This window comes from Centruroides vittatus, unplaced genomic scaffold, assembly GCF_030686945.1.
Source record: "Centruroides vittatus isolate TY-2023 unplaced genomic scaffold, ASM3068694v2 contig_538, whole genome shotgun sequence".
In the NCBI taxonomy this organism is placed as follows: domain Eukaryota; kingdom Metazoa; phylum Arthropoda; class Arachnida; order Scorpiones; family Buthidae; genus Centruroides; species Centruroides vittatus.
The window spans coordinates 674,880-702,803 of NW_027122316.1; the positions used below are offsets into that span (position 1 = coordinate 674,880).

A 27,924-nucleotide genomic window follows, 5' to 3' on the forward strand; every position below is an offset into this window, starting at 1 on the left:
TGTTTATAACGGCGCATGCGTCCGGCGATACTGGTAAATGTTAAGCGAATCGTTCCAGTACGAACACAGAACGTCGTCAGTTAGGTTGGCCAGGTGAGTTAACGTTATACTTGACTTATTAATAAACGATCAACGGGATATATATACACATAAATATATATACACACACGTACGAGTAGGTGTTTAGGTAATAACGCTTATCTGCAATGTGTCTATTAGCGTGGAATGGCGGATATCATAATCATAACTTCACAGAGGATGCTTCAATTTAATTTTCTCCACTTTGATTTTTATTTGTGCTGCCTTTATAATAATAATACATAAATCTCGGATCGGTCCTCCCCTTAACCTTACAACTGCCGTACGACCGCATCTGTACGCTGGCAAAACACTAAAAAATCACACTTTAACAATTAAATTCTAGTGTATTTTTGGAATTGTGGGGCAAAAAAAAAAAAAAACACTTCTTACAGGAGCAACTCTTCTACTTGTAACTTTCCGGGTTTATCTTCTTAAAAAAAAAAACTTTAATTAATTAAACTTCCTGGGAGGTCAATTAGCATATTTATGTGTATAGAATAATACGAGTGTGTACATTAACCGTAAGAAACAAGGTAGAAAAAATACAAAAGTAATTTAATTGCCGCTACTCGAAGCATTTCAATGAAATTTAACGAACGATAAGCGGTGTAGAAAAATGATAAAATGCTGTTACGGAGCGAATGCTAATTACAATTTCGAAATGTAAACGTACGGGCGACAAACGGACGTTCATTAAAGAGAAAGCACAATTATCTTCTCGCTTCACCCCTTTTACTGATACCATCAGGATAAGAGGATTCAAATAAACCAAAAAAAAAGAAAGAGATTAAACCAATCGATGACCAGCTTAGAAATGCGTCTAACCAATAAGAAAAAGCGTAACGGGGCGAGTTTTGTGTGTACAAAATTCAAAAAAAATCACATACGTATCGATTGGGCAAACTTTGAAAGTTTGGCAAACTGCGACGTCAAACTGTTGGTCATCTTTAATTTCTCGCATGAGAGACAAATCGATTATTTTACCCCTTTTTGTTTTGTTTTGTTCTTTTTTTTTCTTGGAGGGGGTGGAATTCAAAAACGAAACAACCACCAAAATTTCTCTGAAAACCTTCCAATAACAAACCACGTGTTTCCCAAACGAGAAAGGGAGGAATTGGAATAAAAAAGAAAAATAATAATAATAATCCACTTCTTCGCGTTGTCATGGAAATTGACGGGATGGAAAATACCGAAGTTACCATGGCAACATCCAGGTGCACACACAAGAAAAGACAAAAATCTACAGGAGAATATAATAATGACAGCGATTTTTGTATCCTTTTTTTTTACTTTCTCTCTTGTTTTTTGAGAGGAATTTTTAAGATAAAAATTCCCCCCCCCTTTTTTTAGAATTATACTTTAGATAACACCGAAACCACAATTAAAACACTACAAGGTATTTTAAGAAGGGGACCTAAATGGGAAATTTAGTGTTTTTTTTTTTTTTTTTTTTTAAATTGTTAATAGATCAATTGTATATACTTCGACAGCATATTCATTTGTGTAGTATTCTGGTGTGCTGTTTGTGCCTCTGTGTTTCTTTCTTGTAAAAGAGTTCCTAACGATAAAATTTACTATTTTAAGAAAATAAATACCCACTTAAAAGAATGGATAAAACGATACATACACTCCAGCAGCGTGTACAGTACAGTACACTTTGTATATCTGTATGGTGTTCTATCTCTTGTATATTCTGTGCGATGTCAATCTTGTGTGTTCTGTACGGTGTGCGTGTATCTATCTACACGTGTGTTTGAAATAAGATTATTACACATTAAAAAGAATGTGTTAAGAAGATGATATTCACTTTTCAAATACTAATGGATGTATTACATACATACCCACTAGTGCGATTATGTATGTGTAGGTGTGTATATACACACTATACATAATAGAATTGCTAAATATTAAAAAAAAAATGTTGATTTCTTAGAAAAAGACGTCCACTCTCAAATGATAATGGATAAACTGTCTACACTTCAGCAACACATCCACTTGTGTGCGTCTGATTCATGAATATTTCTGTAAGCCATAATCGATTTAACAGCTTCCCCCTTTCGACGTAACATTAAATAAAAACTGCAACATTAACTTCCACTGCCTTCGTGCTAGATTTAATTCCATGGCGTTAAAGTAACAATACAATTTACGAATATTGTATTTAAATACATTAATGATTTTCCTTATCGATTTTTTCACTTCATTTTTCGGGTTTTGCATCCATTAATTTTTTTCACTTTACGTGTTACGCTCGTTACTTTAATACCGCGAAATATTCTAGAAAATGTAATTAATACTACGTTTTTTTTTCTGTAATCTCTAAAATCTAGTAACACTTGCCCTTATCAATTTCTATAATTACAGTTATTTAAAAACTCCTGTAATGACAGTTGTTCTACTTTCTGCAATTTCTAAATATAACAATTTCCTTTCTTTAAAAAAATATTCTACAATTTCTAAACGTGGTAATTTTAAAAAATAATAATAGCTTTTGTGATTTCAAAAGATTCCAATTCGTGTAAAAAATTCTAAATTCTAAAAATGATATCCATTTCGGTTAATGTTACCTTAGGTAGCCAAGATGGCGGCTCGTCTCTAATTCCAGCAAGGAGACAGCGGGATGCACGTTCTAACCTAACCTATTCTAATGATTATGGTAATTTATTAGAATAGGTTAGGTTAGGTTAGAACGTGCATCCCGCTGTTTCCTTGCTGGAATTAGAGACGAGCCGCCATCTTGGTTACCTAAGGTAACATTAACCTAAATTTCTCTGGGAAAAAAATTCTATAATTTCTAGAAATGATAACTTTACTCAAAATACTAATTCTAGAACTTTTATTAACGTAAATACTAGAAGAAAATTTATATTTTTAACTTGGTTATTTAGAAAAGAGCGTGCATTTATAGTTTTAATGCGTTAATTTAAAAAAAGAAAGAAAGGGGGGGGAAAGGAACTTTTTACCATAATTTAACAAAACAATTTAAAGTCTCTTTAAGCATTTAACAAAAGTTTCCTACGCATAATTCCGAACAGATTGCTGTTAATTAAGTTAGTATACATTAAACAGTTTTATTTTAATTTTATGCAAATTACTAACTTTATACGTAACTTAAATTTCTAAACATCTAAATAATGAAGGAAGCTCTAACAGATTTTTCTGCGCCATTTTCTAGAATAAATAAATAAAAATTATATATATATATATATATATACACCAAATTTCTGCCTTATTTTATAACCGATTGCGGCAGAATTCATACAATTACGTAACTGGATATACGAGGTGGCCCGACTCAATTAACCGTTCTGGAGATTGAGCTGCTGCCCATAATTGATACAATTACGTAATTATTATGCAGGGAGGCCTAAGAGTGAGTTAAGGACTGAATTATTATCTTATTTTTAACCGATTCTGTATAAGAAAAACACTGTCGCGAACGGAATTAGACACCTAAAAACCAAACTCACTGTCAACTGCCTTTTGCGACTGTTGTGATTTATCTTCCGAGTGTGTTTTTTTATGATTTAAAAATGCCTTCAGAACTCTCAACACATTTTAAATTACGAGAATGGATGGGGGAGTTCATAATGCAGAACACGTACACTACTACTAAATCTCTAAATATTTTCTTGCATATATTGTCTAAAATCGATTTATAATCTACGTTTAAGGGTTTATATCAAAGTTTATTTACTGAAGTAATAGTTTTTATAAAAGGAAAATTAATTTATTATTTTTATTTTATGAATATTTATGTTTTATTGATTCTTTTATTCAAGCGCCATACGTGTATTAATAAAAGTAAACGAGGTGTAGAAAATTGAGGTAAAAAAAACACGCGCTCTCCTCATTTATTATGAGGTAAATAAAGAATCACACCTAATTTTATCAAGAGGAAAAAGAAGAAAAGAATTGTTAGCATGGTTAATTATGAAGGGAATAAAGAATCGTATCTCATCTTAACCTCATTATACCATTTAGAATTATACCTCACTTAATCAAGAGGGAAACTCGTAACTTCATCACGAGAAAAATCAAGAACAAAACCTCATTTTATCACGAAAGAAAAAGAAATTTAACCTCATTTTATCGAGAGGAAAGTAAAGAACTGAGCCACACATTTATCATGAAGAAAATAAAGGAATGTAACCTCATTTTACACAGGAGAAATAAACAAATGTACTAAAAACCATGGGGAGGAAGAAGAAGAAAGTGCACACCACACTTTTATCGTGTGGAAAAAAATAAACACACCATAATTTTATTACGAAGCAAATGAAGGAATGTAATCTTGCCTCATGTTATCACAAAGGAAATAAGGAAGTGCACCATAATTTTATCAGGGAGACCATAAAGGACTGTATCATATTTTTATCATTGGAGAAGTAAATACACTAAAACTTTATCGTGAGGAAAAGAAAGAACTCTGCTATATTCTCATCAGAAGGAAAAGGAACAAAAATATGGTAATTTTATCACGAGGTAAGTAAAGAATGCACCATAATTTTATTATGAGGTAAGCAAAAGGATTGTGATTCATCGTGAAGGAAATAAAGGAATGTACCCTCGTTTTATCATTAGAGAAACAAACAAAAATAATATATTTCATCACAAACAAACCAGAATAATTCATATTATTTACTGTGAGGTCACAATTCTGGGTTGCAATTTTTAATCATAATTTAAATTAAATTTCGAATTGAAAGCACGCAATTTCCGGTCAGACAGGAAGTTCGTATATAGTTAATCGTGGGGGGGATTTTGCCCCTAATCTTTCCATATCTAGTCTCGATTTTAATTAAAAAATTGAAACCCAAAAATGAATTATACCGTAAAAAAGAATTGCAAAATAAAAAAATTTTCAATGATTTATTCTAAAATTTGTATAAAATTACGACCAGAAAACATATGGAAGAGGAAGAAAAAATAATAATTTTTTATTCAATTTTATTTTCCGAATGTTTCGTCATTAGTTTATTGATTAATTTTGCAAAATTACAACAGAATTATCTACAGAAAAAAGAAAAAAATTATGTTTATATAGAAGTAAGAACATTAAAAAAAAAAATTAAAACATTCACTTTTAATACTTTTCAATTTTTGTGTCAAATTATTTTTTAAATGGAACGAAAACATAATTATTTGATTAAAAATAATTTAGTAGAAACGCCATTAAAGTTTCTATATTTTATCTTAATTTTTTTTTTTTAAATTCCTTCCCCCTCCTCCTCCTCCTCATCTACTTTCTCCTCCCCTCTCTCCCTCTCCAAGATTATTTTTTGCATTTCGTTATGTTTATGCTTAATTAAGTTAATGAAATTGGTATATAAAGAACTGTATACCTCACTTAATATGAGAAAAATAAAGAACTGTACCTGTACCAAGAGTATACAAAATAATACTGCAAGGAAAGTTATGAGTAGAATAAATAATTGTGCAATGTATACGTGAATATGCCGGGAAAATAATTATATAGAAGAGAATTCTAGGTGTATACAAAAAAAAGTATTGTATGACGAAATATGTATAGCTTTAAACTGTATCTTTTAGTGTAAGGGATGAAACGTAACGAAGTATATTTCATACATAAAAGTCATAATATGTATGGTGAAGGTTTCAATATAACCGCACCAAATTTGGCATGACTGTGGTGGTACCCATTCTTCAACCACCCCCTCTTAACTTAATCCCGGGCAATTTTTTGTGGTTTGCAGTTTCATTATAGTAAATATTCAGATCGATAAATGTACGTTTACCATTGTTTTTATCACTCTTCCCACAACCCGACCTCACCAATCCCCCGGCAACACCAAAAGCTCCAGCAACACACAGATAGTTTACTGTAATAAAAATAAACAACTTATTGTAGTGTATGCTTACTCCCCCCATTTTTTTACATTATAAAGAGTTTCTAAGTAAGAAAATCATGTATAAAAACTATGTCGTACTTAATCCATTATGAGAGAAATGAGGCAAAAGATATTAGAAAATAATCTATAGCAGTTCACACGGAAAATAAAGAAGAGAAAACGACACCTAGAGGTATTCTGTTTCGCTAATTAATTAGTCAAATGCAATCTTTTAAATTCGCTAGAAAACAAAACTTCTTACTAAAATTTGAAACGTGTTATTATATTGAGAATAATAGAACGGAATATCAAGCCGGATCCATTGTTCTCTCGTCGTATTCATATTATACAGTGATCAATAACGCATTCTTATCACAGCCGCTGTTATTACATCAATCATAAACTAGTTTTAGAAGCCAAGTAAACATTTACGATAGAAAATTTAATGTTTTAAATTAATATTAAGGTATTGCAGCAACTGGAATCAATAACGGAATTGCGAATTTCTTTTCTACTAGGTGATACCAATGTCATACCCTGGGCCGCCATGATGTTCTATGCCTGGAAATGGTTGTTATTAGTTTTTATATCGATAAAATTCTGTGATGGGGGTGGACACGAATGTCCCGACAGAGAAATCATCAGGCCTTGCGTATGCACAGAAAAAACGCAAGGTTTGGATATTGTTTGTGATGGAACTTCATTACCTCGTTTGCCTGTTATATTAAGGATGATTGCCGAAAAGGAACAAGAGATTTTATATTTGAAATTAAGAAACATTCCAGTGGAAAAGTCCCTTCAATCATTTCTCTTCGACGGTTTACATATCATACATCTCATCATCCAAAACAGCACCATAATTACAGTTAGCGATGCAGCTTTTTTAGGTATGTCCCAATTTAATTTCTGTATTCTCTTCTTTAATGTCTTAACCATTAATAAAATATATACTTTTCCATTGTTTTCAAGGTCAAGAAGAGAAATTACAATCGTTGGATCTTGCACACAATCAACTCGAGACTGTACCAACTTCTTCAATCGAGCACTTAAGTGGTCTGGAAACCTTAATTCTAAATTATAACAATATCGAAGACTTGCATGAAGGATGTTTTCGAGGTCTTAGTTCCCTGTTACATCTTTCTCTTTACGGTAACAAGATTTCGACCATTCATAATTTGGCATTTCAAGGTTTTAACGGGAATCTAACGCTACTTAACATTGGTGGAAATCAATTGACTTTCATACCTTCGAGACCTCTTCTTGGTTTATCATTTATCGAAAAACTTCAGATTCAAGATAATAAGATTGTTTCTTTAATTCCCGATGAATTTATAGAAGAAGGATTCTCTTTGGATACACTCGAATTGACTAACAATCAAATCGAAGAGCTTCCTAAGAGGGCATTTTCTCATTTACGTATTAATTCCTTAGATTTGGACAGAAATAGGATTAAAGTTATTCACCCGGAAGCATTCGAAGGAGTTGAAGGTAATTTTTTTTTTTTGTATTTATTATTAAATTATTTTATTTAAATTGCTTTGTATCCTGTCCTCAAATCCTGCAACTCGAATTTCATCTACTTCTAATTAAGATACAAGGCTGAAACTTTAAAGATATGTGGGATGAGGATACATTTTAATGATGTTTTAGGGAAAAGGTAGACTGACTGAGAGCTTTTTAAATTTTTTATTATTATAAAAGTAATAATTTAATTCAAAAATCCCAAAAATATGAGATTTTACAGCCCTGAATTAAAAAAAAAATGGAAATTTGTAGTGCTTCCAGTCCTAAATTCAAAAAATTATATAATCTGTAGATTCAAAAGAAAGCAAAAAAAAAAAAAAAAAAAATGCAGTGGTTTTATATTTTTAAAGTCAAAGAAACTTTAATTACATTGGCATAAAAACAACAATATAAAAGTTACATTTCGGAAAACAGTTTCTTCCACTTTCTCAACTAATTAAATTACTTTTAAATTCGTGGAAAATAATTTAAAAAATTTCAAGAAAAAACATTTTTAAACAAAAATTAAATCCATCAAAATTTAATAAATCCATCAAAATTTTTATTAATAAAAAAAAAAAAAATGAATAAAACAGCTAGCATCAAACAATATAAAAGATAACAGAATTGCAACAGATAACAGAAACCATCCAAAAAGAAGAAAAACCGAATACTAACTTTTTTATATTCAAAATTAAATTGTAAAGAAATTTCCACTTCTAATTAAACTTCTACATTTAAAAGAAAATCCATTTATAAACCCGAAAAACTTTAAAAAACAGCTATCGCGCGCCTTGTTTATTTCAATGTTGAAGTATGGGGAGATGAATAGGTAATGCTTTTCTATCAAAGCAGGGAATAAAGAGATGCAATATTGTATGAAGGACTGAATCATTCACCACCTGTCCTTTGGATCGATACAGAGTTCCCGAGACCGACAATGCATCAAATCGAAATAAACCTCCGAGGAATAGGAATCACTAAAATGGGAAAAAAAATTACACGGCAAATATTTTTCTTAAGATTGAATAACGTTATCCGAGAACGGAATAAAAAAAAAAAAGAATTCATAAATTCGAAATATAAAAAAAGAAAGCAAATACATTTTTTTTTCTTCTCCAAAAAAAAATTCTCTTACCTGCACTTCTTGATATGCCCCCCCATTGACATAATAATAATTGATAAATTATTAAAATTTTATACAGAAATTTAATTTAATTATATTTTCTTCATTTAGCAAACATTTTTTCAGTTGAGTATTTTGTAATCTTTACAAGGAAAGTATGTTTTATGGTATATAAGATGTACTGTACCCCATATTTAATTGTAGCCTGTGATGGTAAAATTCATTAGCAACCCTCCAAAAGTGTCCCGTGTGTGTTTTGAGCCTTTTTTTTTCCATAAAAGTTGCATGTTATGTGCCGTAAAATATGGTAATTATTAAAGAAGTGTGTGGTACTTTATACCATTAACTGATGTGGATGAATTAATAACTTTTAGAGAATCATAAATGACCATTTTGTATATTATCCTCTCGAAGTATTTGTTGGAAACGTTTTCATAATAAATCTTAATCTAAAAACTTTGTTTTAGTAAAGAAAATATACTCAAATTATTATTAAATTTCTTTCCTATTGAGAATTTTATGATCGTGTAAAAAGAGTATATGAGAAAATTGTTATGTAAGTGTACCGAACCAACCCCACAGTACAAAATATTGTCAATTTGTCCAAAATAATTAATTATATTTCAGAAAAATACAAAGTATTAATTTAAAAATGTTGTTTTAATAAAGAAAATATATACTTACTACCGAGTTAAGTACTTTATAATCCTGTATGGGAAAAATATATAAATAATTGCAATATAAGTGTGCAAAACATTGCTAATTCATCCACAACAATCAATCACAACTATCCAAACATCATCAATAATTGTTATTGATGATGCTCTAACATTGTTCTTATTGATTAATTTAACAATTGCTATCAATAAAAGCAAAACTTCTATATAAAGTCTCGATAAAATTCTGTTTTGACAAAGAAAGTATATTATTGTTATTAATGTTCTGTAATCCTGTAAATGAAAACTATATTATTAATTGATATAGAAAATGTGTAAAATTTGGCAGCGCGTAGTACAAAATATTGTTAATTCTTCCACAACAATTAATTGTAACTTTAGAACAATGACGATAACTGTTCCCGATGTTCCGACGTACTCGTCGATTAATTTAACAATTACCGTTATCGATAGACTACTTTCGGAGAATTTTCAATATTAAACTCGATCAAATATTTCGTTTTAATAAAAGAAATATAATTAAATTATTATTTTTTAGGTATTTTTATATTTATATTTATAAAATATATAATGTACGTTCACGTATTCTCTTTAGAGGATACTAAAAGAAATAATAATTTAATTATAATGGAAGTATCGAAACTTTGTGCCGTAGTACGGAATATGATTAATTGTCGTGGTTGAATTAACAATGACTTTACGGCAACATCAATAACTGTTCTTGATGTTGCTCTTATTAATTAATATAACAAGTTATCGATAAATTAAATTTTTTGTATATTTTCCTCAATGCAAAAATTTAGATAACGAAGAAAATATAATCAAATTAAAGCCTTATTGTTCGATATTTCATATAATTTACAAGAAAAATACATAAATAATTTAATTTATACGTAACGGTTATGAATAAATTAAATTATTTATTTACTTTCCTTACGCGCAATTATAAAATATTTAACGAGAAATATGTTTTAATTTGATTATATTTTGTTTGTTTAGCAAATTCTTTACGATTAAAACACTTTTATGGATTAAAAAATTGAATAAAAATTCAATATTTAAATCCATTTTTAGCATAGTTGCCGAATAAATGATTTTATAACGTTTATAAATACATTTTTAACTTAATTATGCTTAAAATATTTACTTTAATTAGTTTCTAAATTAATTATTAATTATCTGTGTTAAATCTTCAAGAAGTATATAACTTTTTAAATTAAATTCTTTAATTATTAAAATATAAATTATTTTTAATTTGAAGAATAAATTTAATACGAATGCTAATAGGATAAATATTGATTTTAATTATAAAAATACTTTTTTAATGGCAAGTAAACAGTTTAAGAATAATTTTTCATAGAGGCTTCTCCGCGATTTTAACAATTACAATCATTTTTTTTTTGTTTTTCTATTATCAGAATCACTGAGATGGCTTAAACTAGGAAGAAACAAGTTAGAGCAGATTCCTACTAATTCGCTGATAAACCTAACGAGATTGCGTCAATTGGATCTCAATGGGAATTCTATCTCCAGAGTAGAAAAAAATTCGTTTCATCCCTATGGACACAACATCAAATTCATTTACCTTCAAGGAAACAAGTATAATTTTTTGCACTTATTTTTTTCTCTAATTAAAGTAATTGTTTCCTTTAAATAAACATTTAAATGAGGAATTATTATTATTATTATTTAATTTTAAAAATGCACATTAAAATAAACAAAAGTGATTTTTAGACAATTTTTTTTCCTTTATAAGAAGATAAGATTATTATTATGGCATACAGTAATCTAATTTAAGTTTATATCAGTTTGTAAAATGGCAAATTTTTTAGATAATTTATTAATGAAATCAGAATATACACGGTAAGCCAGTCGGTTAACCGAGATACTTTTATTTTTAAGAGCTACAACTCTCGAAACTATAATTCAGTTACTTCCAACAAAGTGAGTGAAATACAGTTTCAACAGTTTTAACTGCTCTTAACTGTGTGAATCCTCAGTGAAATGATTGGATCATGGTTAAGTAACGTTCGGCTGACCTGTATACACGACGATTTTTCGCTTATTTCATTTGTTAAATCAAGATATTTTTATATAATAATTGATGTTATCATTGAAATTCTTAAAGCGGAATATGTTATTAAGTGAAATGTGAGAAATACAGTAGACCTCCCTACAACACGGCAAATACGTTCCGTGTTATACGAATCCGTGTTGTACGAGTCACTTAAATACACGAGCCAATCACAACCCGGCACGTATGCAGTTTAGGAGCTAAGGCTGTTTGAAAGGTTTTCTTCCATAAAATGAATCAATTCTAGACTAATTTGATTCAACATTTCCAAAACACATAATTTTTGGGGAATAATCCAAATAAACTATGCTATAAACAAAAAATTGTAGGATTACTTACCGAGTGTGCATCGTTCGACGACGCCATTGCTTAAGCTTGTTTTCGTTGCGGAGCGGCTCGTCGAACGGTGGACGCGTTTCCTGATCGGCGAATTTTTGCAGAAAAATAACTTCACTTTGGAGACATCGTTAATAAAAATATAATTTTTATGACCGTTGAATAATAAATGTTTTTTAGTAGGTCCAGTGCTCGTTTAAACTCGACGGTTTGTACAATATCTGCTATTGGTCCAGATTCGACCAATCCTGTCGTGACACGAGTCGGCGATGACATTTTACCATGTTATACGAGTCTCTTTTAGCGTGTTATACAAATCCGTGTTATACGAACCCGTGTTATAGGGGGGTTTACTGTATTAGATAAACAGGCTGACCATAATTCTCTTGATGCCAAAATGATAATACAGGTCTTTCTTATTAAACTTTTATCAATAAATATAGATTGTATTATTAATAATTTGTTAGTATATATATTATTAGTTATATTGATTTGGTGGTTGTAAAAAAAATATGTAGATTTCTCTAAAAGATTTTATTTATGAAAATTTAGACAAGCAGAAACAGTCAAGCAAAAATAACTGTGACATTGTCACAATGCCCGGTTGCAATTTTTAATCATATTTTTAATTTATTTAATTTAAAATATATGTTCTTGATCTCAAATTAGCAGTGTCTTGCCCCTGCACATCATACTTTTCTTGATAACAACAGGGTTATGCTGGTCATCTATGTAAAGATGACCAGCATGACCTATGAAAATTTAAATTAGTTAAAAAATAAAAATATTGCTAATATCCAGGATGCAAAATTTAAAATGTATGGTAATTTAAATTTTAATTCCTAGGTAATGGCATGAATTTAATATTTTATTAAATTTATATTAAATATTCAATTAATCACATTAAATATTTCTCAATTATTACATTAATTTTAATGATGCTAATTATACTTTGACAAAATGAAAGTTTTATAGCAATTATTTTAATGTATTTTGCTTGTTTAAGGTTTCTTACTTATTACCACTTGAATATTATAAAAGAATTTCCGAAAACTGTGTGTGTACATTTTTATAAAAACTACTATAACTTGCATAGCTTTGACTTTATGTTAAAGATCAGACTCAATAACATCGATAGAATATTAAATGTTAACCTAATTCACTTCTTCAACTTCTTTAGAGCACTCAGTTCTGTTATTTTATGAGACTAAGATAAAAACAATTCCGCTAAAACCCTAATACCTTCAGGTTTTCTGAAGTCCATCCTCAAGGGTACAAAAATGTGATAACAATAGTGTTAGAATCTGTAACCCATTTATGTCACAATGACTTTAGTACTCTTGAGGGCATCCTCAAGAGTACTAAAGTCATTGTGACATAAATGGGTGGTATTTTTGTCTTCATCTGAAAAAAAATTGCACATACAGAATATTACAGTTCTATTAGGAATTTTTTATATATTGATTATGAATGATTTAAATAAATTAATATTTTTAATCTGATAGTTCTTTATATATGCTTTACTCAAAGTGTAACTGCTAATACCTAATGTAATTAGTTCTAAAATTACAGTCCGTGAATTACCAGTTTTAAAGCAGGAGCAGTTTTTAAACACTAAACATATAACCGATATCCAGCAAGAAGAAATTACAAGAAAGCAAATATTTTAACTGTATTTAACGAGTATTGTCAGGCAATTGTCTTATAGCAATTTTTATGGGTTATATGCAGGAAATTATAGTAGATCCTAAGCATATAAAGAGACTGGCTGGCTGAGACAGTAAAGGCACAAGAATGCTCTTCTAGGACGTAAATTTAAATCTGGATTAATTCAAAAGTTTTTATAGGTGAATTGACCAGATATTTTGGATTCCATTCTCACAATGTGACCATCTTTATTGTGAACCTATCGATGGGCTTGGAAAAAGGATGGGACACTTCCTCTTATCTCTTCTTCATATCAAAAATAACAAATAAATCAGTATTGACTATTATAATTTTTGAAAAGTACTTTTATTTTAAGTAAGAGAAGGAAAAGCAATCACAGTTTTGATTTTTTAGTATAATTCTTAAAAATATTTTTAAAAAGTCCATACCTCAATATGTTTAATACAAAATTTTCTATAATCAGACTTTGAAAAACGATCAAATCCAATTATCGTATCTAAATAATTGAATTTTGTAAAATTGCTTTATATTAATGTAATTTAAATATATATTAAAAAAAACAGTTTGAAGTTAATAGAGTATAATAATTTAATATACATTTTTCTTATCGCATATAACTCTTCTAAGAAATTATGCAGGCATTTACTATCCAACATAAATGAATGTGATAAAATATGCAATGCAATCACTGAAAATATGTATAATAAAATAGCATATGTGACTCTTCCAACTGATGTCTTTAATTTTATATTAGTTTTTTCTATTAATAGTGAGATAATTCAATTAAATAATCAATACTTTAGTGAAGATGATAAATATAGTTTTATGTAATTTTTAATAAGAAAAAGAATCAAACATTTAGACGATTTTCATTGTTCTTCTTTATATTCTAAGTCAGCTATCAATAAATGCTTATGTATAAAAAAAAATCAAGTCAAATTATTCGACGATGTACAGTATTATTCATTACAACATCGGACTGCAATTTTTAATCGTATTTTTAATGTATTTAATTCAGAATATGTGTTATCCACCTCAAATCAGTAATGGCTTGTCCCTGTACATCATACTTTTCCTTTAATAATAGAGTTGTGCCAGTCATCAGAAGTTCTTACGTAGTTAATCGTAGCCTCCTACCCCTACGGTTTCCGTATCTGGTCTCGTCTTTCGGCTATTAAACACCGCTCTCGAGATTATGGAAAGACAGACAATTTACAGAAAATTGCAGCCTAATGAATTTAAATCTTTCCAATGACCTATCTGCCCATCATCAGTAGTATGAAAACTATTGTGCCAACACTTTTTGTATCTCTGATGAGGCTCAGAGAGGCAGAGAAGCCTGAAAGTAATTAGAATTAAGGGACATTTTTGTAGTTTTCTCTCCAAACAAGCAGAGAACTGTACTGAATTTCATATATACTAGCACTAACTTTAACCGCTTTCAGATATAATTTTTTATCTTGTTCCCATTCACACGAGCGAAAATATCTAACAAATCTTATAATAATTAATTCAGTTTTTTAAATTTAAGGATGAGACGAAGTATCGCTTATTTAAGATCACTAACGATGATAAGTTATTTTTGACAGCCTTAAATAAGCAGTATTTTGTCACATTCTTACATGACGATGCCAAGTTTTGAACATTTTGATCATTTGAAATTTTGAAAGTAATTGTAACAATCACCGTTGTCGGCATCAATAAACTGTTTGGAGTTTTACCAGTCTTCTTTAATGTAAAGATTAATTCTAATAACGGCTAAAGTGTATCTCTTATACTTAGGATATCGTGTATTGATCCAGAAGCTTTTCAACATCTCGACTCTTTGGAATGGCTTTATCTTCAATCTAATCAACTGGAAGAAATTTTGCAAGAAACCTTTTCTCCAATTTTGGATACTCTTCAAGCTCTGGATATACACAGTAAATACTTTATTTTCTAATTAAAATTAATTGTTCTATATCTTAAAATATTTTAAAACTTTTTCATATTTATAAAAAGTATTCATTTTATATTACTGTAATCAATTGTATATATTCAACGAATAGACTTTGTAATGTTTCTTCTTACTGTAAATACATATTAATTATACTTCATTACATTCTAATTGCTATAAACTGTATGTTGCTTTAAAGATATCTTTTGAAATCATTTGCCAGTAGTAAACAATACCAAATGATACAAATTGACGCAAATCGGCAAAGAAATGATATTAATGACGATTGGCTAAATGTACTGATGACTTATCAGTACATTTAGGCTATTTGTATAAGAGAATGGTTGTAAAATGTTTTGAAATTTCAAATACAAGATACCAACTAACATCTAGTGATTATTAATTGTTATTATATGGTTAATGTTGCCACCTTTACGAAATCACTGACCCGGACGGCAGGTCAGGTTTGTTTCGAACAGAAGTTCTGACGCATGCGCAATGTCATTTTACAATGCGAAGAATAGTGTTTGTGTTGGTTCTAAATCAGTTACAGTTAGGTACTTGCGTAGGAGTAACATATGAGCAAAAAAAAAAAAAAAAAAGTCGCGAGGTAGGTTGAGCATCACACGTCAGCATAAACAGAGTAACATGGCAGAATGACAAATGAGTTTCAGTGAGTGTGAGGTCTTTCATTGTTCAAATGGTGTAAATTTATAAAAGTATTTGCAAGAACTTTGTTTAATCATAATTTCACAATTTCTACAAAATTCCCAGACAAAATTAATAGTTTACCCAGACAGTGAGTCAATTCCCGGACTGTTTGGGTGAAAACTGGACGGGTGGTAACACTATACATGGTAAATGGCAGCCGATGGTATCAATTGGTTTGATCAGTATCACAGGATCATTTCATATTAGAATTAAATCATTCATTTTTCTTTTTATTTAGAATAAAAATCTTCGGTTAATGTTACCCTTGGTGCCAAGATGGCAGCTCGTCTCCAATTCCAGCAAGGAAACAGTGGGACGCACATTCTAACCTAACCTAACCTTTCTAATAATTTGGTTACTAATAATTATGGTAATTTATTAGAATAGGTTAGGTTAGGTTAGAATGTGCGTCCCACTGTTTCCTTGCTGGAATCAGAGACGAGCCACCATCTTGGCACCAAGGGGTAACATTAACCAATAGGTATCTACTTGGGTTCCTCTTACAAAAGCCTTTTTCCGATACGTCCAGTTGCAGTTCCCGTCACAAATTATCTTTCTATTTGTTGTAATAATAAATACTTTATTGGTGAAACAGTGCATTGTGTTTCTTAATTGAAAAGATGAACCCTAGTAGATAATATTATGTTTTAAAATATTTATGTAACCACCCACAACGAAAGATTAATTTTTTTACAATCTTCCTTTTTTTTTATGAAATCTTTTACTTTATATACGGCAAAATAGATACAGTTGCTATTGTATTTAATTCATATATATTAGCCAAGTACAATCAGATCTTAAGCATTCGGTTATTTTGCTAATATAACAAAAAAAAAGTGCAAAACAAAATATCAAGAACAAGAAAGTCTTAATGATAAACAACATATTTTATACCTAATCTGTTTTAGAATTATCATATTTAAAGAAAACTAAAATTAAAAAAGGCATTTTTGTCTTTAAAATTAAAGAAACTCGTCGAAAAATAACCTTAATTCTGCTAAGAACCATGTATTATTTATAAAAAGTTTTCAAAGAATAAATATCCAATTCATCATATACTTAACTAATTAATAATTATGCTTTTAAGGAGCTAAAATTACTCGTTTCCTTTAAACCTTGTTTGATTTAATGCTTCCTGATAAACTGATAAAATCACTAACTGCTCTAAATGATGTTACGTTTATTTCGTAAATACTTTCGGAACTTATTATCTAGAGTTCTAAATAATTTACAAAATTTACTTTACGAGAGACGATAAACGATAATACTTTCCGCTTTAGATATTATTTAATTAAGTCATTCAATTTTCTATCAATGATGAATATTCTCTTTAAAATAATCAATAAACTAAAAATGTACTTAGAAATTAAACAGTAACAGGCAATTTTTGGAAATATTATTAATTGACACTAATCATTATTCTTGGCATCCTCTTTTATTTAAAAATGGCATTAGTGTAAATAATTTTCAATTATTTCAAATTAAATACATTTTGATTAATAATCGTTAAGTAATATTGAAAATTTGTTATTCGCTAAACTTTCTCGATTTAGAAATCTTATTTCCGAGATACGGCTTCTCGACGACAGAATAAGCGAAAAACAATAAATTTTAGCATATTAAGAAATCTTATTGATTGTATTTTGTATTAATAATTTACATCTGACGACGGAGCAATGAACTCTGCAGTAACGGCTTACGTTTTAAGACATTACAAATATAGTAGAACCCATTTAAGAAGTACAATTTCTCCAGTCGTGTCATTTATACCATAAGATGTGTGTTAAAATTTCCCGCATGACAAATTTTCCTGTGTAAGAAATTCTGAAATATTGGTCCCATTGACAATATTTTACCCACTTAAGAAGTATATCTTAGAGACAAATTGCAATCTTTTCCTCACCACAACTTTATCACTAATAAAAATAGTAAAGTTTTAGTAAATTAACTCCAGATTATATATCAAAAACTTGCACACCCGAGGTGGTTACTAAATTAGCTGGGTTCTTGTTGTTTTGACCGTACTCCCTCTATCCAGTGCCGTCCATTAAAGATTTTAGTTTCCTAAATTTAATTCATCCAGTTATTTCTCATATTAATACAAATATTCAAATAAAACTCATTTCTCTAACTGTCTAAGTCTATTATTCTTTGCTTTATTAGAAATCTTTGTTAATGTAACCCTTGGTGCCAAGATGGCGGCTCGTCTCCGATTCCAGCAAGGAAACGGTGGGACGAACGCTGTAACCTAACCTATTCTAATAAATTACCATAATTATTAGCAACCAAATTATTAGAATAGGTTAGGTTAGGTTAGAACGTGCGTCCCACTGTTTCCTTCCTGGAATCGGAGATGAGCCGCCATCTTGGCACCAAGGGTTACGTTAACCGAAATCTTAAATATATTTATGTTAATTCTCGAGTACAAACTTTTCAAATCGTCATCGTAAGTAAAATATTGACGACTTGAAAAATACTTGGGAATTTAAATAAACATTCTAAAGATCTCCAATATTGATGAGGATAATAGAGAAATATTAAATAAATATATTTGATAAATTGAATTTTAGGATAGTATAACATTTCAAAGTCTGATTATAGTAATAATATTTTATATTATTCTATGCGCAATACATCAAAATCAAACTCTGGAATGTTGCGATATCCCAAAATTTAATTTGTCAAATATATAAATACATTACAACCATTACGGACATCAAGTATATAAATATATTTGACGTCCGTAATGGTTATAACGTAATAATATTTCAAAATACAGCAGATACATCTATGTATATTTAAATTTATTTATAGTTTTGATGAGAACCCTCACCAAATCTGTCTTCTTTTATTGATAGTAGACTAACGTGATTTATCTGCATCATTACTACTGCATCATTTATTTAATAATTGATTACAATTTAAAAATATTCCAAACATTAAATAAATAAATAAAAAAAAAACAATTTTCTCTAATGTAAAATGTTATTTAAAAAATAATGTAGAGTAACATTTCCGTAATATTTATTTCTTCTAATGCTTTCAATAATGTAATGCTCCATCGATTTTTATATTTGTTTATCGTCTGTATTTTATTATGTCGAATCGTCATCAATTTTGTATAAATCATTTATCGTAGAAACATGCTATTTACAAACTTTGATAAATGATAGCAGTTATATAATATTTATATACCTTTAAAGTTTCTCTTGTTTAATAAGTAATCCGAAACACATATTTGAACAATACTATATAATATATACAAATGTATATAGATTTATTTAAAGGATAATACTAGAACTTATCCCCTGACTGTGGACATGATGCAAAAGTACTTAGGAATTAATGCTTAGTTTATTTTATTGTAAGGTATTGTTTTGTTTCATAATTAGCATTCCTTTCATGGTTTCAATATTTAATTTTGACTTATCTTTTACCATAGGGAGTTTATGATTGAAAATATTATTTTTGCACGAGTTGTAGCTCCTGAAAAACAAAGGACATATTTGGTTATTATTGCCATTATTAGTATGCCTTAATCGAATTGTTGAATTTCATCTATTCCTGTTCGTGTAATATGTTCCTTAAATTCATTGAAAACTATTTTGTAAGGTATATTTCGTAATATTTCTTCCTCTGTAGTATCCATTCAAATTTATGACTCTTACTGATGCAGAATAAACATTTTCTAACAAAAGAGAAACCACACTAAAACGGCATTAAAATCACATATTTTAATAAAAATTGCAAGGTACTTTCAATGATTTACAGTCCTGATCAAATGCAATTTTTAAATTTAAGAATAGAACAAAACATACAATGGTCTTTTGTAAATATATAAAGGCACATGGCTGATTTACCACATATCTGTAGAATTAAAACAAACTAATGAAATAAGGAATATTTCGACAAAGAAATTATTGACAAAAATAGAAATCTCGACAACACGACGTCACATTAACCCGACAAATATAAATTAATACACAACCAACCATCGACCGTAATAATTGGGCAGACTACAAGCAACAAATATTAAATTTGGAAATTATATGATAGGGCATTAGGTGTCAACTATTGATGAAAGTAGTAACTATGAATTAAGATTTTAAATTTAAAATTTAGGGTAGTCTGGAAGAAAAGAATCGGCCCAGAGTGGGAGTCGAACCCACAACCTCCGCTTACCGTGCGGTGCGCCGACCGGTTATGCCACCCGGACCTCCGAACAACTCCTCTCCTCCCGACACTTTTAAACCTTTAATAATACCATCCAACGGTTATTCAAAGCACTGCCTGGGGACATATTCGATGCCCACGGCCTACTCGACGTGGCGCTCGGACGGCTGACACAATACCTGGTTATTAAACGCTATTTAAATATTTTAAATATTTTAATGAAACTTTCTCAAGCAGGCTATAATGTTGGGAAAAATCTAGAGAAATCTAGAAATGAACAACAATAAATCTTTTATAAAATGTATTACAAGTAAAGTATTCTCCTATAAATAAATCTTATATATCTTTTAGTACAAATATGTGTTTCACCAAATGATTACTGGATTACATCAGGCTATATTACTGTTTAAGCCGAACGACTTCCAGATTAGATCAGACTATATTATCTGGTATATAACCTGTAGTATAGTCCAATTAAATCCGTCAATTGCTTGGCCTTAATATAACTATCAAGCTTACAGGTGTTCATATGTGTTTCACTTTATTTATCCACATCATAAGAATCAGGCATCTAAATTTTCTAATATAATCAATATGCTTTTACTATTAATTAACATCTACTTATACGTGCTTAACAGTGTCAATTCTAAACACATTATCAGCATCAACATATATTACAGTATTTTAAGCATTATACAAAACTACATTTTGATTTTATATTTAATCACACCAAACTGTCATTCAGATGATCATAAGAATCTCTCTTGCCAGTGCCATAACTAGGCAGGTGCAACAGATGCACCCGCACAGGGTCCACTTGGAAGAAGGGCCCAAAATGCATGTATTTGTTTTATTATTTTCTCAAACCTCATTAATTAAAGGGCCTAAATGCAAATTCTTGCACAGGACACAGGAATGGGTTGTTACGGCACTGCCAATTCCTAACAATGCCCGAATGTGATGATATTCAAAGATGTGATGCGCCAATTTTATGTCTTACTCATTGTCAATTTGCAGTGCAGATAGAGTAGACCAGTGTTTCTCAAACTTTTTGGTCTGCGACCCCCCTTTTGCACTTAAAAATTTCAAAGGACCCCCGAAGAATGAGTATGTGTAGAAAAACATCCTAGAGGTAGGGGGGTCAATTTAAATTCAGGAGGAGTTAATTCCTTTTGTTTAATTAATCTATCCCTTGTTGGAATTTCTCTCTGTCGCGTGTCGCTTTGTGTTGAATTTTTGTCAATGTTAAAACTAACAAAATTTTTTAAAAATTATTTCTTTATTTTTCACAAACAAAATAAATATATTGAAAAATATAAAAACAAAAAAAAAGTTATATTTCGGAAGTTAATCTAGTCTAAAAACGTTACAATTCAGCACAACACAGTCCTCAGAATAACAAGCAAAACTTACCACTCACGATGGGAAAAGATTCTCGTTCAAATACTGGCGCGTCCTTAAGTACCTTCTCATGGTCCCGCCAGCTAAAAACGCATATCAACTAAAATAATATCGGAGTATCCCAAGACATTGCCAAATATTGCAGCGCCACGGCACTAACGGAAATTCAAATTTGTCGACTGAAACGCTTTCAGTTGATCGGTTTTCAGATAATAAACACTCTACTGTATTTCTAACTCGACTTGCCTACAGACGCAATGCTGCTAGCGAATGCCGTTCCAAATGACAATGTTGTTCTACGATAGTTTAGACAGAGAGTGGAACTCGGGGGATTGCCCAATAGCACACAAATTTATGAATATTATATTTAGGCTCGTATTTAAATATTTATATTGTTTTTATTATTTATATGTGCAATTTATTTAAGTAAAAATTATTTTATATATATATATATATATATATATATTTTCTATTATTTCTAAACATGAATCCATAGTAAATTTATAAAATATTTGAAAAAAAAGTGATCTGGAATCAATTTTTCAGCGACCCCCCAAATATTTTTCACGACCCCCACTTTGAGAATCACTGGAGAAGACTACCTGAATGGATGGCACTACCTGTGTGTAGAACATTAGAACGACACTAAAACTGAGTTTCACTAATTAATGCTTTTATTTCAGATTATGAGAGAGATAATATGTTATTTTTCATTGTTTTGTGCACTTTAGTGACCTCTGATTACATAAAATATTTTGTAATTTTCATTTGTATTATAGAATCCATATAGTAATAGAATTCTATTACTTTATTGATGGATTGTATTGTTAAGAGAGGTTTCCTGCTGAAGTATCCAATTAAATCAAATTTTATTTTATCTAACCAGTTCTCTCTTCTGTACTTGTGTACACTAGTAACCTCTCCTCTTCTTCTGATTATATTACTCAATCAGTCTCTGGTACATCCTGCTTAGATTCCCTTCAATAGAGCATCAATAACAATGGGCTGCCTACACTTAAAAAATGCTAGAACCATAATGTAAATATTGTTATGGCAGTTGTTTTAACGGAAGTACATCAAACAGATAAAAAAAACTCCCTGTTGATGTACTTCTATTTCAACTTATTCTATTAAAGGAATGCATTTCCTTGTATAAAAGAAGTTATAAAGTGAATTACTGGTGTGTTCCTTGCATAATTTATTCTCTTCAGAAAAATTTATGCTTGTAGAAACATTATGCAATGCTTGGGTAACAGAACGATTCCTTTTTGTTTCTGAAGTGTTGCATAATAAACCAAACTGTTTACATCACTGCTGTGTCAGAAAAGTTCCAGGACAAAGCTCATAAAAAATAGAAAATTGCAATTACCAAGTAACGATCCTAGTTCCTGTCAAAGTAGTCCCCTCAGCAATCTATACACAAGTGCCAATGTTTCTGGAGGTCTTGGAAGCAAGCAGAGAAAGCGCCAAGTGTGATGCTTGTTAGCTCATATGTCACAGTCTGTCGAATGTCTGCAATATCTTGATGAAATGCCCCTTTCGGCTGCTTGACGAAATGTTCCTTTCAGTTGCAACCCTTTTTCAGAAAAGTGTGATTTATTCTTATTTCCACGAGTGAAAAGGCAGGCAGATAAAAGCGACATTTCGTCAAGATATCACAGACATCCAACGGACTGTGACAAATGAGTTAATAAGCATCGCACTTGGCGCTTTCTCTGCTTGCTTCAAAGACCTCCAGAAACATTGGCACTTGTGTATAGATTGCTGAGGGGACTACTTTGACAGGAGCTAGGATCGTTACTTGGTAATTGCAATTTTTTATTTTTTGTGAGCTTTGTCCTGGAACTTTTCTGACAAAGGATGTACATTATATGTAATTGATAAAGGAACATAATGTTCGGTACCTCATGCTGTTTTTCTTAGTACAAATAAGGGGATTAAGATACGCATTATGTAATTTTGGATTTAAAAGAATGTTTATATTCGTATTATTCTTGTGGCATCTTCCTAGTAGAAAATCTGTACATTCAATCTGCAGTTTCACTTCTGGTATTTCTTATGATATTCAAAATTAATTTAATATTTTTTCCATCTATTTAATAAAGTTTCTTGATATGTAAAAATTTCATCAAAAATATATTAAATAGAAAGAACATTTTATCATTAAGATAACTGGCTTCCAAAAATAAATCAGATGATTGTTACATATTTGTTTTTTTAATGATTTAATCATAATAGTATATTAAAAGAAAATCTTTTATATCTTTAATTTATTTTTCATTATTACAAGGCTTAAAATAAAGCATGGAAATTAAGAAACAGTCAGAAATAACGTAGAAAAACTCTTATTTAAGGTAACACCATTTAACTGTAACAGCTTGTACTGTGAGGTCCTCGGTCTCCAGAATTCCAGAGGCACACCTTTACACTTCCCCCTATTTCCCTTTTTATTATTGATCGTTACTGTCAGATGGCATTTCTGATGAAGGGGTGATAAATCAACTGCAGAGAAACTTTTTCATCAATATTATACACAACTCGATATAGGCAATAAAGAGTAGCAGATCAAAAACAGCTCAAGGGAAGGGGCTAACTCAAAAATTAAAAATATTTTAAGAACTGATAATAACGTGTACACGACGATTTTTTGTGTCAATGGGGAGGACTTAAGTCCCTTTGAATCCACTCTTGGCACCAAAAGTTCCAAGATCAGGTAGATATGTCTGATTGGGATGAAAGTCTCGGTTGAATTAGCAACAATTGATCTTTCTTGCAATCTATAAGGTGTCTAAATTTTCACTTGGACGGGTGGGAACCAATCGGATTTTGAGGCAGAAGATTCAAAACCAATCCAGGATTTTAGATCAAGGAACTTAACCTTTAAAAAATCATGCCTTAAGGACACAAGATCCATTCTAGTCTGTCTAGTTCAGCTCTGTTGAACCAAGCCATTCCATTGTCTGTTAGCTAAGCAAGTACATTGTCTAGCAGTATGGTGCTGTTCTATCAGTTAGCAGGCCATCCAAGCTATCAGCCCAGAACCAGAAGGGAGGTTGATAAGTGTGTTTTCTCATTCACTGGTATATTATATCAGGACTTTTATTGACAATTACCTACTCAGGTAATTGTATATACATACACACACACACACACGCACACTCTCTCTCTATCTCAGTGGTTCCCAACCGGTGTTCCGTAAGCATCTCCCAAGTGTTCCGCAGATTTAGTCGCAAATCGGAAAGTGTACAATCGTATTCGAGCTGCCGAATATCAAAAAATTAAAATCATAAAATTTTCATAAACTTAAATATATATGTACGACTCGTACTTATGGAGTGTACTACTGTTTCGAATAAGATAAAGGCAATGATAAAAACTGAATGAAATATGTAAAAAACATCAGGCACAAGTTTCCCATTAAAGTTATTTAGGTATATTTTTTCCTGTCTTAGAATTGGCGTTATTATTAACGCCAATTCTAATACAGTAGAGATTTTGAATTATAACTGCTCAATTCTAATAAAATAACTGATGACAAGCTTATGTATTTCATATTAACTTAAGTAAGTGTTCCGCTAAAGAAAATTGCTCACAAAAGTGTTCCGCATCCTAGAAAAGGTTGGGAACCACTGCTCTATCTAATAAACAAATTTTAAAAATAAAAACAAGTCATCTCTCATTCTAAATCCCACATATGTGTTTTATATATGCTCTGTTAGGTTTGATATTAGACTCTCTCTAACATAGGGAAAAATAAGGAAAAGGAAAGACAAATGTCCAGGATCAGTTATCTCAAGATAATGGTGGTAAAGGTCCACTACAGGAAACTACCCTGGACTTCTGTGCTTCCTGATATTACAGGCCGTCAATTACGGGCTCATTGACAAATTTTGAACACAGCTTCTATTACGCGATTAAAATTTATTAGAGGGCTTAAAATTCTCACAGACAATCTTAGCTGTAATTGTGTGGAAATTTGTAAAATGACTGCATAACATCTTAAAATTTTTCATGACTAATAAAAAGTGTTTCATTAAAATATTGTTTATATAAAACTTAGGTTTAATTTTGAATTTAAATTATAAGAAATAATTTTATTATTATTTGTGTAAATTATTCTTAAAATAATTTAAAACTTTTACAGGTAATCCATTTAATTGTGACTGCAAATTAGTATGGCTAAGAGATTGGATGTTAACTCCAAAAGGAAAAACAGTCATCAGTAAAGCATTAGAAACGAAATGCAAAACTCCAGAATCATTAAGAGACACATTAATAATGAACATTCCTAGCCACATCAAGAGTTGTACTTCCTCTTCTTCAATTTTACAACCTTTTTTTGTAATAATAGTTGCTGAAATCTTTTTCACATTAGCAAACGTCTTTGCTACCATTTCATAAAATTCTATATTTATCGCCAGAGATGTAACATATCGGTCATACTTCACATAATAATAATACTAATAATAATAATAATAATAATAATAATGCCGAATAATGTACACATATCAAGCTTGTTGTAAAAGCACAATATTTCCAAATTTTATTCGAGACGTTGGACAAAAATGATTTTAAAACCCGATATCCATTGTAATATAGTATCTTATATTTAAATGTGCTCATTCTATGTCAAATGATTAAATTCTGTATTCATTTTGTTCTCAGTTTTATATATATCAAATGTGTAAAAACAAGTTTACGGATTAGTGTTCTTAACAAATACAATAATTGAATTGGAAAAATGTGAGTATCGCCGAAGTCAATGACAAATTTAATGTAAAAATATGCAGAAAATGCTTTAATGGAATAAAACAAGCAAGGAAAGATACAATATTAGTGCTTTCGAGTTATCGAAATACTCGTTATCGGATCGAATGTCGTAACGGAATTTCAAACAACCATCGTAATAAACATGAGAAGCCGTTGTTAGGCATTAATTATACCATATTTTTATAATAAATATATACAAAAATTCATACAGGATGTTAAATTTTGGCTATACTGATTACAAATTATAATTAGCCATTTCCAGAGTCTATGTAACAAGTGACAAAATTTATAAATTAAAAACATATTTACAAGTACTTTCAATGAAATTACAACTTCATCTTCTTCGAGAAAAAAGAACAAATTGGACAAAAGACCATATTACAACATATTCTTCAATTTAGTTTGAAGAAGTTGCAATTATATCAATAGCACTTGCAAATACAGTTTTAATTTATATATTTGCATATGTTTTAACTTAATTTTAAACGTGTCTGACTGCTAATAAGCTAAGGAGTCCTATTATTTTTACTTCAACAAACGTTTTTCGAGACTTAATTGTTTGTATAATTACCAAAAAGCGGTAACGAGTCTCGATTTCTTATGTTAATTTCTTATTTTTTTAAGCTCCGACGATAAATCCGAATTTCTTCGGCTATTCCGAATACAATATACAATATCTCTAAAAGTCTGATCTATACTATCACATTCTATAACAGTATGTAAGCCAGTGACGTAGCGAACATAACTGGCGCCCGGGGCACGACACTTTATTGGCACCCCTCTCCCTCCTCCAGAAACACATATAGTTTGTCTTGGAGACCATTTGGCGCTCCTCTGTGAGCGGCGCCTGGGGCTGGGGCACAATAGACCCCCCCTTGCCACGTCACTGATGTAAGCTTGTGTTCTTCCTCGTTCTTCTGATATCTACCAATTAAAACATTTTCTGCATATATTTTAGTTTAAATTAAGTATTGAAATTTTGTAGTTCTTACAATAAAATTAGTTTAAGAATAATCTTATGTTATTGTTGTAGGTTTAATTAATACCGTCAAATTCAACATGTGATTCTTCCATTTGATTATTAGTGTAAGGAATCAGAAATTGATTTTTTCTTTAAAAAAAAAGATTTATAAGTTTAAAATAAGATTTCAAAATACTTAATTTTGATTCATATGTGACAGAATCATATTTATCTTTTCTAATTAAAAGTTGCTTGTACATAAACAAAGCAATATTACATTAATAAAAGTTGTATGTGTGTTAATAGAAATATTTAGTAAGAATTCTTTGAAATTTTTAATTACACAAGTTTTCCTATTATGCTTATATAAATATTCATCTAGTATGATATATACCAAATGCCTTTTGTCTGTATTTTAGGTAATCGATTAAACATTTGGTTCATACACAACCAACGATAGACTTACCACACACTAGCCTATGTTTATTCAACAATTAAACTTAAAAATATGCAAGAGATTGGTATGCATTTCAATAACAAAAAACATCGTTGTCCTCCTCGGCTAGTTTTTAATTCTACAACTCTTTCAACAGACACACGTATGGCCGGATTGCGAATGCAGCCGCATCTCGGTCAAATGTTTCGACCGGGAGGA

General features: G+C 30.2%; 2 protein-coding genes across 2 annotated transcripts in view; one reads left to right on the plus strand and one right to left on the minus strand.

Moving 5' to 3' along the window:
* Nucleotides 1–27,578, plus strand: LOC136978456 (leucine-rich repeat-containing protein let-4-like). The gene is made up of 6 exons (XM_067274162.1): nt 1–93; nt 6,452–6,820; nt 6,903–7,421; nt 10,658–10,838; nt 15,100–15,239; nt 25,683–27,578. The coding sequence occupies exons 2-6, from the start codon at nt 6,481–6,483 to the stop codon at nt 25,937–25,939; spliced, it is 1,437 nt and encodes a 478-aa protein (XP_067130263.1). The 5' UTR covers nt 1–93; nt 6,452–6,480; the 3' UTR covers nt 25,940–27,578.
* The window catches only part of LOC136978459 (tectonic-2-like), a 104,841-nt gene that overhangs the window by 48,903 nt on the left and 28,014 nt on the right, over nt 1–27,924 (minus strand). The window lies entirely within an intron of this gene.

Excerpts from the sequence above, each read along its gene's own strand:
- LOC136978456 (XM_067274162.1), top strand. The coding sequence starts at position 6,481 with ATGATGTTCTATGCCTGGAAATGGTTGTTATTAGTTTTTATATCGATA. Across the intron at positions 6,821-6,902 it reads TAGCGATGCAGCTTTTTTAG|GTCAAGAAGAGAAATTACAA; the intron begins GTATGTCCCAAT and ends ATTGTTTTCAAG. Across the intron at positions 10,839-15,099 it reads ATTTACCTTCAAGGAAACAA|GATATCGTGTATTGATCCAG; the intron begins GTATAATTTTTT and ends TCTTATACTTAG.